This window comes from Chenopodium album, chromosome 10, assembly GCF_948465745.1.
Source record: "Chenopodium album chromosome 10, dcCheAlbu1.1, whole genome shotgun sequence".
Lineage (NCBI taxonomy): Eukaryota > Viridiplantae > Streptophyta > Magnoliopsida > Caryophyllales > Amaranthaceae > Chenopodium > Chenopodium album.
The window spans coordinates 55957910-55972369 of record NC_137843.1 but is presented as its reverse complement, the minus strand read 5'-3'; the positions used below and the strand labels follow the sequence as shown (position 1 = coordinate 55972369).

Below are 14460 nucleotides of genomic sequence, written 5' to 3'. Positions count from 1 at the left end.
TGCTCTTATGATGGTATCATCATGGTAACAAAAGTTGTCTTACAATGGTAATGCAGTCTTGTACAAATTCGTCTGATTAAGCTATAAGGATTTAGATTAATTGGTACGACTTACAAAACTTCTTAGTGTTTGGTGATCAATGGTAAATTGATGGAATGAAGGTAGAGGAAAGAACGACACTAGACCCATCGGTTGAGCCGTGCTAGCCCACGTTTTGGACGCACTAATAAAAAAAAGTCATGTTGTGTTGGGCTTCTAATGAACTTAAGTCGAGATAACAAGTGAGTGAATGAAGCTCAAGGAGGAAATTAGTTATCATGCTTAAATAATTTTTTACGCAAAAATAAAATCGTCTTACCATCATAAGATCACCTTGACTCACAAAATTGGTCTTGCGATTATAACAAAAGTAATCTTACAATGGTAAGTTGGTAACACAGTTTTAAACAAATTCGTCTAATTAAGCTATAAGGGTTTGGATTAATTGGTACGAGTCGTACGACTTACGAAACTTCTTAGTGTTTGATTCGGGATGTTGGTTAGGCTTCAGGGCTTGAAGCTTCAATCTTAGACTCCTTATCATTTGTTCAACCTTAACCATACTTGCGATTTACCTCTAGAAAGAACTACTTTTTTGCCCCAATTTCAGCTTCAACATTTATAACGGATTCCTGGGAAAATAGTACTATTAATAGCTAGTATGTTATTAATGGTTCATATACTCATACAGAAGTCATTGTGATAGAAGATGATGGCATTAATTCAAAGTAGATCAATGGAGGATAATGGTAGGCTAAAGCAAAATACTCGTAATATGTTTACCCAATAGGACCAGAGGCCAGAATGACAACATGCTTTAACTATTCTCCATGCTTAAACAACAAACAGACCAATGGAACAATAATCAAGTAAACACAAGCACAGCTCCTAGATAATTCAAGATTACTGGAACTAAAAATCCAAGAATCTGAGAAGAATCTACTTACAAAGGAGCGGCCAGACACAATGAAAATGTTAGCAATCCTTATAAAATTCACATGCATTTCCTTTAGCCTCAAACACATATCCAGGCATCAAACACATACATAGAACACCAGACAACCACTCATATATGTATACGTAAAGTCAGAAGGAAATGAGATCATCTTTTGCTGAATCCGGTTTCTTTGGCTCAATTCCAGAATTTGTTGGGGTGCCAGATTTCGAGCCAAAGATCATCTCGTCAAGATCGTCCATCATGTCATCATGCTGCCCTCCATGAGAATTGCCTCGGGATCCTGATGGTTTCCTTACAAGTGACTCTTCTTTCCCAGCCCGTGGAGACTCCTCAGGCTCAACAGCAACAGGAATCATGGCTGGTTCCGGTGCTGATGGGACAGTCGAGGGCTTTTTCATATCATCATATTTGGAGATGACTTTCTGGATCTCATCGTTTACATTTAGGGCCTCAAAAAGAAGAGCCTCATCATCACCAGCAGTCTCAATGATTCTCTGAATAGTGAATTGGGACTGGCGACACTGTTGTACCAACGTTGTAGTCAAGTCATCCTGCCAAAGGGAAGAAACAACTTATTATTCAGTGAAGCACATCAGAGCAAGTGCATCATCAGTTAAAAAATTAGAAAAATCCACCAGGGAATACCAAATCTCAGAAAAAGTGAACATAAATTCAACTGCATAACATGAAGAAGTTACAAAATTGTTAAGTTGAAAAAATACTCACTAGCACGTATCATAAGCAATACTGAGAACAGTGAGAAGTGATAAAATTAATCTTTATACCAATAAATATAGCATCTCATTTAGCTCAACTTCCATACTACACAAAACTGAATAGAAATTCAATTTGAATTCAGAAGCCTGAAAGTCCATGTAATGAACATAGATTCAATAACTTGTCTCAGCATTAGTAGTCATATGAAGACTCCCATGAATTTCACCTACTGAGCCATGCAGCAGACCAGGCATTCTGTTTCAGAAGGACATGAGGAATTGCTAAATATTGAGTGTAGTCAAGAGATACAACAAACCTTTAGAGCAACTCAACCTAATTATAAAATGCAATGGCATTGTCAATTGTCATATGGCATCTGGAAAGGTAATTATAAGCCATACATATATTAGTGTTGCTGAGGGAAGAACAGTGGAGGAACATGTCAGGGCAGAGCAATTGGAATTTGGAAAAGGCACTAGCTGGATCTAGTTCTACCGAAAACATGTCACCACTTGCAGTTCTATCATTATGGAGCCAACAAAAGCAATCTTCAATTCTTCATACTCACAGCAAAGGAGTCTAAACTCTAGACTCTAAAACAGTCAATCTGAACAAATGATACAGGGAACCCTTACAAACTAATTTTCGTCAAAAGCATCACTATGAACATAAATTGACCTTTGACACCTCCTGATCTGCACAGAGCATAATCTCAGATACTGGGACAGCAAAATAAGGAAGAAGTGGGTGGTTGGTTCAAACATAGGTCAGCTAGACTGATTGCTGGATTCCTCAACAAATTCTAATTATTCAATCACTTGGCATAGTCTTCCAACAATTTCATATTCAACTATATGGTCTAAGCAAGATCATATCACATGCAAAGGGCTTGATGCAAAAAGTTCTACAAACCCTGTTCAGTTGTGTAATAAGCCAGTCCTGAACCTCCTTAACCAATTTGTTCTCTTTACTCTTGCCTAGAATCTTCCTCTATGAACCTCCACAATGCCTCTGTGACCAATGCCACCTTATCTCAGATCAACCACAAGGCCCACAATGCTAGACTGGAAGCCTAAAAACACTGGTTTGGAAACACAACTGGATTGCAAGTTCACTAAATATTTCACAAATTTAGGTCTTACAATCAAACATCTATATTCTTCTGCCATAAAAATCTGAAGTGGCCAAAATGCAAAATGAATTTCAAAGAAGATTCTTCAATGCTAACATCTAGTCATCACAGCCATTAACTGCCCAAGCTATATAATATTGCACACCAAAATGTAATCATCTTCAAGAAGGGGAAAGAAAAAGAAACAGGCACAGCGTATATAGAGTATTAATACAGCATATACTCAATCTCTAGCAACAGAGCAGTGTAGATGAATCATAGACTAGTAAAGAATCTTGGGTGGCTCAGCTGATAGCCTGTAAGAGCTATCTCACCTTTACTGCTGACTACAGTATAAGCATGGCAGGATATCCAGCAAAGGTACAACCAAATGTCAGGGATTATAAATCCATCAAATCAATTGACTGGAATGAATAAAAAAATTTAAATATAACAATCATGCAAAGTAGGTGAGGCAGTATATATTCAGTATGCATAGGATCCCCAAGCATATTATGCTTCTAATGAAATCTAACACAAGCTCATCTCTAAAGGTACATCGAATGATCCTAAAAAAGTCGAGATTCTATGATTTTAGAGGGAGCAAGAGTAACAGAAATTACCTGCAGCACATCTTGTTGAGGAGAAGATGATAAAACAGTGGAAAGAAGTTCAATACAGTTCCGCGCTACATCAAAAGCTTCTTTTGTGTCTTCAGCAGAGAAGGTTTGTACAGGAACATCACGTTGTGCAAGAGTTGCATTCAATTCTGCTTCAGAGACGGAGCGTGGAGGGGTAAATACGGGTGCCAAACTCTCATCATCACGCCCTGGGAACCGGATTCCTCTCGACTTCAAGCTCTTTTAAGCAAAGAATACAACGTTAGAATGAAAGGGTAGGGTAATATATTACTCTATGCTCATTTAAATACTCCAATCTTAAGCAATACATGTTAAGTCTGCATTACAAAGGTAGCATGCCAAATCTTATGTTTCTCCAATCAACAGAACAGCCATGAACTTCCATAACAAGTAAGAAAAAGAGAGTCAAGCAAAAATTAGCAGAGAACCTTAAATCATTCTATTCAGGAGCATTCCTAAGATAGATTGGATCATTTGAATGATATACTTTTTATGTGCATACAGGAAAGTACAAAGTAAAGAGGTTATAAAAGTTATTGCATTCAGGAAGTTCAAAAAAACTGTGATATATAGCCCTTTATAAATGCTGAAAATTGCATACGACTTTCAATTAAAAAAAATAGTTACACATGAACTTCAAACCTAAATTATATACTGTCTACTTAGCATAAGTGAAACACATTATTACACTACATGTTTTGATGCAGTCTTAAGAATTCACCATATGCTTCCCCCTTCCCCCACCCTAGAGGAAATGCCTGATTATAAGGCTTATCAACTTATATAGTGAGTGTCCCAAAAAAAAAAAAAAAAAAAAAAAAAAAACTTATATAGTGAGTGTCTAATACGAGATGACCATGGCATGTGTAACACCTGAATTTTAATCTCAGTCTGAACAAATAAATACTCCATATTTGGATAAGATCACACAAAGGGGAGTGTCCAATCTTTCTCCCATCATCCTACATCTTGAAGTTGTGAATCTACCACTTAGTTATCAAGTTGTATTTGCAAAAAAAGAAAAAGAAAAAAAAAAAAAACAAATAATAAAATCCACATTCACTCCAATTCCTCCGTAATAATTTGAGAACTTCTTTAATTTTTGACAAGCAGAAGATTGAAACATGATAAAATATATTTTCATTTCAGTCAAAAGCAAAAACAAGAGAAGATGGATATGCAAATAAAAATATGGACATACCTTGTATGTTTCTTCAAATACAGGCAAGTATCTCAGCTCATTTGTGGACTCCCCCCAGGATTCGATTAGCATAAGTGCCTTGTTCCTGTTCATAACAACAGTTTGGGGGTCATCAATCAACTTTACCATCTCATCAAGAACCCTTTCTGATGCCACCTCAGAGAATGCCTTTTCACAGTTCTTAACAATAGTTTCGAGCAACACCATAGCCAAATACTGAATCCTAGGGGTCTTTAACATAATCCGCTTCTTTATCCCTCGAATCAAATCAACACTATTAACTCTTTCTTGATTAACCATGTCACATATCTCAAGATTCGTAGCCCAATCTGGCTCCTCAAGAGTCTCAGCAGTTGCTTCCTCGACGATTTTATCAGCCTGATTTGTTCCCCCTTGGAATAGTTCCTTCATCTTGAAGCTCATCGAGCTCACACCCTCGCTCATCTTCTTACCAACCTCAGTCCCGCCGATCCTTAGACGCTCACCCAATGAAGTCACTTTCTCCATCAAATTATCACTCATCTTTACAACCCCAAATTCAACAATCAACTTCAAGATACAACCTAAAACCACCACTGGTTATCAGAACAGCAGCACTGGCGTCGACAACAACAACAACAAATTACCTTATGCAAAACCAGCAAAAACGGCAATCAATAGAAAATTCCAAGTCAATTTAAAACTCGTCAAGCACGTTATAATCTGGAAAAAAAAATGCTACAAAAATAGGGTTTTTCCGAAAAAGTCAGAAATTAACCTAAATATTAAAATTCCACCAAACATTATCAAAAATTCAACACGGAAACTAAGTAACAAAGAAGATTCGAAGTTCAAAGACCTAGAAAAAGTCCAAACACAAAAAAACAAGAATTGATCAAAATTTATTAAAAAGACAGTTACGAAATCATCAAATTAGGTACAAAAATCCAACACAAAACTCAACTAAAACACAGCACTAATTCGAACAAAAACACCAAATGATTAGCTAAAACACAGTCTAAAATTAGTAAAAACCAACGAAATTAAAGTAATAATACGGTTAAATTGAAGTTGACTAAGCAGATCGAACAAATTACAGAGAAAATGCATCTTTAAATTGCAGAAATATAGCAAGAAATTAAAGAAAAAATGGATAATCTTACCTTGGAAATGAAGGTAGATGATGAAGAACGAGAAATTCGGAGGAGAGAGAAAAAGGGGAGAAAATGTTGCGATAATTAGAAGAATACGACGATGATGGATGACTTGAGATAGAAGGTTCTTCCGATGATATTTTTATTTTTCATTTCAGTACTTGGGAAAGTACTTGCTTCTTTTCTATTCTAGCGTGTCGTCATTCTTTCGCTTTTTGTGCGTTACCTACTTTACCCTTTCTCTAACAACCATTTTCACATACATTCTTGACTTTTTCGGCAATTTTTATTGTACAATCGGCTGTACGGAGTACGTGAATTATGTATATAGATTATGGCGTTATTTGGTAATTGGTTGCTGGCTGTTGGCTGTCGTCTGGTTTGACTGGCTGTGTTGTATTGGCTTTTTTGTTGGTTATTTGACTTTTTATTAATTTAAAAACATGATTGGTAAAATTGGTTGTTGGATGTTATTAGTAACTTAGGTAGCCAAAAGCTACTACAAGTAGCTTTTTCATTTTGGCTTAAAAGCCAGCTTTTCAGTTGGCTGAAAAAGTCATTTACCAAACACAAATTTTGGATGTTTAACCAAATGAAAAAGCCAAAAATCAATCAAAAAACCAATGAAAAGCCATTTACCAAACAAGCCCATATATAGTTTTTTGTTACTCCGTATTATATGTTTTTCTTTTGCAAAATAAGTTACTCCCTCCGTGTTTTAATAAGTGTTATGGTTTGACAAAACACGCATGCCGAGACACGACTTTGATCATTAATTTAACTAATCATATGTTAATAAAATTATAAGAAAATTGATATTATGATAGTATTCGTTATAACAAATCTAAGAATGTATTATACAATAACATTGGTTTTTTTTTTTTTATATTAGTAAAATTAATCAAGTCAAACTCATTATGTGAATAGTAAAAAAAAAATCAAACTGTAACACTTATTAAAACACGGAGGGAGTAAATTTAAAATATATATAATTAGGCCCTGTTCTTTCGTAAAAATAAATGTATAGTATCATAATTTATAATTGTGGTAAGTAAATACAAAATGCTTGTAAGTTTTGCAAATGTAAAAAGCACTCATGTAAAATGAGATGTAATTTTTTTTTGTTTTTTGTACTTGACTCTTTTTTTTTCTTTTTTTTTTTGACATGACTTTATTGTTGAACATATATTACAATTATATATGTAGTGAAAATTAATTACTAATGTGTATATAAACCCATCATATTTTATTGCTCATTGATTTAGATACATCATACAATATTATGTTTTTTGATGCGATTGTATTGTAGGAGGTCAAATTATAAGCAGGCCCGTCTTAGAGCATGTTTTTTATGATACACAGCACAGGACCCCTAAAATTGAGGGGCCTAAAATTTTGTTGGTTCAAGTAAAAAAAAATAATAAATAAATAAATATCTCATTTTTGTCATATTCCCGTAAAATAAGGTCACCATTTCCAAAATCTTATCCAAACTCTTCAAATTCTTTCTTCTCCAAATTTAAGTCTTTTATTTTAGTTTTTAAATTTTCAATTAAAATTAAACACTCTTTTTTTTTAAATTTTTTTTTTTTTATCTCTTTTAAATGTCTAATTCCCTTAATTGTACCCAACTACCACTATTTTTTAGGCAAACTTTAAGCAACAATTTATTCTCAATTATAATATCCGATTTCGATTCACATTAACTGCCAATTTATTTTCATATTATACCAGTATTAAGTACTTTCATACCCACAAACAATTAGAGCTTGTTCACATTTACTTAATTTCAGTTCAGTTCAGCTCCAATCAGTTCAGTTAAGTTCAACTCCAATCAGTTCAGTTCAGTTCAACTCTAATCAGTTCAGTTCAGTTTTGCTCCTAATTTTCCTCTCTCATAAAATATTCATTTCAGCTCACTTCAATTCAATCCAGTTCAGTTCAGCTCCTAATTTCCCTCTCTCATAAAATACTCAGTTCAGTTCTGTTCAGTTCAGCTGCAATCAGTTTAGTTCAGTTCAATAAATGTGAACAGGCCCTTAGTCAATTAGAATCTTTGCACAAAAAAAAAAAAAATTACAATTTTTTTTCAATTGTAATTCGCTTCAATCCACAGGTTCTTTGGCCAAGAATTCTTCCATTAAAGTTCATAGACTTGGAGCTATGGTCTTTGCCTTTTTTTTTTTTTTTTTTGAAGTATAATAATAATAATAATAATAATAATACTTTTTACCTTTATTTAAAAATGGTTCTTTAAAAATTATTAGGGCCTAATTTTTTAATTATAACAGGGCCTCCAAATTATAGGAGACGGTCCTAATTGTAAGTATGCTTTTAAAATTGTTTCAAAAAAAAAAAAAGTATGCTTTTAAAAAAGTTTTACACAATTATATAATTTTCTTAAGTCTGTATTATAAGATGTCAAATTAAAAATGCGGGTGGAGTATATTATTAAATATAACAAACTAATAACAAGGATAGGCTAATCAAGTAATAAGTGAAAATAACACTGCGAATAACTCATGCATTAAATAATTTTAAAAAGTAAAATTATGCACTAAGAAACTAGTAACATATTACTCTCTTTTATTCCCTTTTGTTTTTGACGTTTGGAATTATGAACGACTAATAAAAAATTGTGTAAAGTAGAGGTATATTTTCCTTAATTCAATTATTGAAAGCAAACTTTTATTTAGATAAAGAATATTGTACATATGGGGTGATGAAAAGTATAAGAGATGGGGTAGAAAAAGTTAATGAGTATTGAAACCCACTAAATTATTATAAATAGTATAAATGCACATAGAAAATTGAAGACAATTGAATATTTAAATTGTAATGCAAGGATAATTTTGTCCAAAATATATGTCTTTGAAAAAATCCTAAATATTAAGAATTCTCGTATAAGGGAACACCTTAATGGAAACGTACATATAAAAAAAATAAAAAGGAACGAGGGGAGTAACATATACATAATAGAAATTCTTAAATACTTTAACTCTTTAAGATAAGGCACATGAACACATGGTTAATCTTAGAATGATTATTGCTTATACTTCGTATTAATTAGAGGACAAAATGTCCATGAGTACCTAAGGAGTAATATCACTTGAAGAATGATTTTCTCAAACTTTTTCCATCTTGTCTTAACATACAAACCAACCAAATTAGATCAGACCATATCATATGAATTGAATATAGCCTATACTTAGGTTGTGTTCAGCAAAACATAGCATTATTTGTTAATAAGCTGTTAGATGTTAGATGTGAAGCTATATCATTAAAATATGAGTGTTCGGTTAATAGTTGTCGACTAATTACTCCATCCATTTTTAAATACTTGCTCAATTCCTCCATGCACGGAGTTTTAGAAGAAATTAAAAAAGTACTCCGTAATAAAATATGGAGGTAGTGGAGTAGGTGGAAATGAATTAAATATTATAAAAATTTGCAAATAAGGAAATAGAGCAAGTAAAACGGCCGAAAATAAAAGTAGAGCAAATATTTTAAAACGGAAGGAGTAATACATATTAAAAAAAAAAGAAAAATGGAAACTAATAATCCCACCTTTACCTGTTCTGCTCAAAACAATCCCACCTTTTCGAATTCCCAAAAAAAATTCCACCTTTTACCCCATTCTTCTTAAAACAAGCCCTTTTCATTTAATGACCGGTTAAACATATTTCCTTTAATTTTTAGCAGGTAATTTCTTTATTACCGTTGAGCTCCATTAATTCCCCATTTACTCCATCTCTCTTCCTCTGCAACTCTCTATAAATGCCTTCTGTAATTGTTCATCTCCTCTTCAAAATATTCCCAAAAAAAATCCCTTCCAATGGCAATGGCAAGTCAGCAATCCCTTGGCTCTTCTTCACAGTCCAAGAATTCAGGCTCCCCACAGCTCCCACTTTACTGTTACCACGACGAGGTAGCTCCGTTGAGGACTGTGAAGGTTGACGGTCCCACGAAAGGAAAGCGGTTTTACGGTTGTTCTTTTTGGCTGGTATATTTTCTCGTCTTTTAAATGTATTTGTAATTATGTTTGAATGGGTAATGAATTGATTTGTTGTGTTTGTTTGGAACAGAGGACATGCGGTTTTTTCAAATGGGTGGACGAGGTTGATGATATTCGTGTTCTGCAATCGCACATCATGGATAAGAACTCAACTATCAATGAATTGGAGGACAAGCTTAAGCTGGTGAAGGAGAAGGTCGGGAAGTTGAAGGCAAAACAAGAGGAATCGGTTGATGTAGAGGCAGAGGTGGGGATTGCTGCAACTGAGACCCTCTATGAGATGAAGACGAACAACAAGGAGAAGAAGCTAATGATGGCTTTGATCTTGTCTTGAAATTTTTTCACTGTTGTGTTCTTGATGAAGTAAAGGTTGTAGTACTTAATTTGAAGTATTAGGTTGGGGTTTTAAAGTTTTTTGTGGTATGATCTAGGTTTGGTGGGTTAATGTTATGGGATTGTAGGTCTTTTTTCGGGTTATGGCTTATGATGGTAATGTAAGTAGTTATTATCTAAGTAGATTTTCCGTAATGCAGCAGTAGTAGTACTTTTGTTGGTGTCATGGATTTAGGATGATAATGATGCATTATTTAGGGGTTTATTGTAAATCTTTTGCACTTAATGAAATGAATATGATGATATTTTAATTGAAGTAAATTGATATCACTTATCTTATCTTGAATTTGCACACAAAATGGGTGAAGGTACTTAGTTGTCTTTACAAATAAACAGAGGTTCATTACATATAACAAGTTCCATAAGTGTTTGACAAACACATAATTAGCTAAATAAAACAGTTATAAGGGTTACAACCAAAAGCCCTAACCACTTAACAACTACACAAAAGTAGCAACAACCAAAAGGGGAAAATGACATGAGATTGCTTGTTGACTATCCCAGCCCTATTGCCCACCAGTTGCAGATGTTGAACCTTGACTGAAGTTGAATGAGTAGGTACTGGTGAAGGCAGAAACATCAGCAGGTGCACTACTTCCTGGTGCCTGTAACAAATACCATTAAAGTCAGTCACTGAAGAAGGTTCTGTGAATACTTACACTTAAAAAAATAAAAATAAAAAATTTGAGATCCTTACATTTGTGAAGGATCTTCCATCAGGGGTGACAAATACACCAAATCCTTGTGGCACAGCATTGGTGCCACCCCTTGCACCCCTTCTACCTCCCCTGCCACCAATTCTCCCTTCCCTTTGCCCTGAGTCAATACCCCTCCCACCAGTTCTTCCACCCCTTGCACCTGTTGGTACTCCCCTACCACCAGTACTACCACCTCTTCCATTTGATTCACTTCCCCTCCCAATGGTTCTTCCACCCCTCACACCTGATTGAACACCCTTGCCACCACTTCTTCCTACCCTTGCACCTCTACTACTACCACCTCTAGTGACAACTCTGCCTCCTCTGCCTATTCTGGAGGGTTCTGCAGTAAGGGTGTGGTGCGCAGTTGATTGTGGCAGAGCTTCCTCTTGTTGTGGGGTAGTTGTTTTCTTTGGTCTGCCCCTAGGTCTTTTAGTAGGTGGTTCTGTTGAAGGGAGTGTAGCAGTACCAGGGCTTGGGCAACCTCTTTTGTTGTGCCCTTTTTGTTTGCACAAACTACATGTCATTTCCATGCCATGCTTAGTCAAGCTCCCTGGCTTCTTGGGATTTTCAAAAGGGTCATTTCCTCTATTTTTCCTAGGTCTTCCAGGCCCCACTTTAATTGGTGGGGGATCAATAGAAAATACCTTCACAGGCCAGTGCCTTTCACCATCAATTGGGGGAATATAGTGTGCATAAGCTTTAATGTACTCTGCAGTTGTGTATGCTGGGTCAACAAAGTATTCTGCATTTTTGTGTAAGTAAAATATTGCTGCCACGGCATGGCAACAAGGAAGGCCGGTCATATCCCATTTCCTACAAGTGCAAGTCCTAGCATGCAAGTCTACTGTCAAACTATCCAAGTGGTAGTTTACTTGAAATCTAGTCTGTGTGGATGGGAGTACATGACATTGGGCAACTTCTTCTTTCTCATGTGCAAGTTTCTTCACAATCCTAGGGCATAAGGCAGTCTTCCACTTCATCATTTCCTCCCTCTTGTTGACTAATCTCTGCATAAGGGCTGACCTAATGTCTTCTAACATATAAATCAAATGCTTTGCCCTAGCATTGATTGTGTACCCATTAAAAGTCTCAACCATGTTGTTGGTTATCACATCAGCCTTCACATGTGTTTTTAAAAAGGCTCTACAAAACACACTAGGATTATATGCTTTCAAAGCTTCTGCAGCAAGTGGATTCACCTTTGTTAACACCTCTAAGGCATCATTATAGTCTGCCTCACTATAAGCCTTTGCACATGTCCAAAACATTAATTTGAACTCATCACCCCTATAGTTCTTATGCCAGTTAGCAAATATGTGCCTTGCACAATGCCTATGTTCAGCCTTTGGTAGTACCACTGATACCCCCCACAGAATGGACTGTACATGTTACTATTATCCAAAGGAAAAATACAATTATAAACTTGGCAACAAAAAAAAAATTTAAATAAAACAAAAATCAGAACAAAAGGGAATACAAATGGATACCTGATGTTCATCAGACACAATTATACATTGTTCTCCATCCTCTAGTGCAAGGCTTTTCCTCAAGTTCAAGAGGAACCACTTCCAAGATGCACTATTTTCACCTTCTACCATAGCCCAGGAAATGGGATACATTTGATCATTGCCATCGCTACCCACTGCTGCCATCAATTGGCCTCCAAGAAAAGTTTTTAGAAAGCAGGCATCTACACATATTATCTTCCTGCATCCTGCAAGCCAACCCTTCCTCAGTCCATCAAAGCATATATATAGCCTCTGAAAAATTAGTGGACCTTTGTTGTTGTGTTTGTATGTCACCAAGTCCACATCAGTGTTTGGACAGCCAACTTTCAAAGCTTCAAGATATCTGCCCAACTTCCCATAGTGCTCTCTCATTGAACCATAGAGTTTCCTATGGGCATACCACTTCACCTTGTATGCAAAATCCTTTTTCACTATGACCCTGTATGCTCTCCTAATAGTCTCAATAATTTCTTTTGTTGGCCAATGAGGTCTGGCCTTGAACACATCCAACAATTGATCAGCTAACTAAGTGCTTTTGAGTTGGATATTCTTCTCCATGTTTCTAGTGCAAGTATGCTCATTCATTACTCTCTTCACCACAAATGATCCTCTTCTAGAGTCCCAAGAGGCATACAACCAGAAAGGACAACCCTATCCACATTTAACACCTATCCTCTGCTGCCTGTTTTTATTTCCAGCAACAACACACAAATTCCTGCCTTGATAAATAGCAAACTTGGCCACAACTTGCTTGAAGTGTTCCCTGGATGTAAACCTCTGACCAATTTTCCACTCAAATTTTGAGTAGTCAGTGTCTTTCCCCAACTACCAGCCCCCTTTTAGCTTTTCTCTCTTCAGCAGTGATTTCCTCATCACTAGGTGTTGGTGTGTGTATCTCATCATCACTGTCCTCATACTCAGAAACAACATTCCCTTCCCTCTCAACTTGTTCCCCAGCTACTGACCCCTCTGCCTTTTGGGCATTAAGATTATCCTCAGCAGCCTCAACTTGTAGTTTATGTGCTAGCTCAATAACACTACAGTTATAATCCTTAACTAAATCTCTAGCTACCTTCTGCTCATCATCACTGGTATCAACATCAAAGACCTCTGGTTCCCTCAAGTCATCCAGATCTTCTTCCTCAATAGCTTCACCATCAGGCCCTAAACTAGCTTCATATATCTGATAGTCAGCTAACCAATCATCCTCTTCTATTTCATACTCATTGTAGTCTATGTCTGCCTCTTTCACATAATTTGGGTTATTTTGTTCACCACTCAAATTGTGATTCTCATAATCCTCACTGTCCCACTCACTCCCACTCAAGTCTCCATCATACAGCAAAGTATCTAAGGGAATGGGGCTTTTAGGTCTGGGATCTTCCTAATCATAATCATCAGGAACCCTAGATCTAACAAAGTTATCCTCAGGGTATGAAGTGGTTGCTTTTTCTGTTTGAGGGGTTTCTGTTTGAGTAGGGTTTTCTGGGATAAAAGGGGTGGAAGGGACCAGATTTAAAGCCTCAACAGAAGCAACCTTTACTTTTGAGATTGCTTTTTGTTTTTTGTTTTCTGTGGAGACCACAGTGGGGTTTGAATTTCTGGTGGGTTGGGACAGCAAATGCATGTTGTCTGACACCTCATTAGATTCCTTAGTCAACCTAGAAGACCTTCTGGGAGTTAGTTTTTTGGGTCTTGGGGCCTCACCTGGTTTGCACAAGGGTTGGGCAATACTTGACCCAGTTTGTGATGTTTTAACATGGGTTAAAAAGTCAAGATCTTTGTCATCATGGACAACATACAAATTAACACATCTAGATTGCAAAACTTTTTCACCCATTGTTCTGACCTCATTGTCATCATACACAATCCTCAATCCAGTCTCCAAATCAAGCCCAGGCATCAAATAATACAACCTCAATTCACTAGTATAAAACACCACATTTACCAACTAACTCTTTCAAGTAAAACCAACAAAGTTCATCAGGGTCAACACCAAATGTCCTGCACAGCCCCCCATAATACACCCACAAACCATTTTTC

At 36.0% G+C, this 14460-nt stretch overlaps 1 protein-coding gene across 3 annotated transcripts; it reads right to left on the bottom strand.

Moving 5' to 3' along the window:
• Window positions 1–930: 930 nt before the first annotated feature.
• LOC145562594 (TOM1-like protein 1) lies at window positions 931–5962 on the bottom strand. 3 transcript variants are annotated; one of them, XM_081622917.1, is made up of 4 exons: window positions 5810–5962; window positions 4668–5293; window positions 3449–3685; window positions 931–1548 (listed from the first exon to the last, which is right to left on the bottom strand). In XM_081622917.1, the coding sequence occupies exons 2-4, from the start codon at window positions 5187–5189 to the stop codon at window positions 1126–1128; spliced, it is 1182 nt and encodes a 393-aa protein (XP_081479043.1). In that variant the 5' UTR covers window positions 5190–5293; window positions 5810–5962; the 3' UTR covers window positions 931–1125. The 3 variants fall into 3 exon arrangements, with proteins under 3 accessions (XP_081479043.1, XP_081479045.1, XP_081479044.1); XM_081622919.1 differs by having other exon boundaries at window positions 4668–5230; window positions 5810–5949; XM_081622918.1 differs by having other exon boundaries at window positions 4668–5263; window positions 5810–5944.
• Between the last annotated feature and the right edge of the window lie 8498 nt (window positions 5963–14460).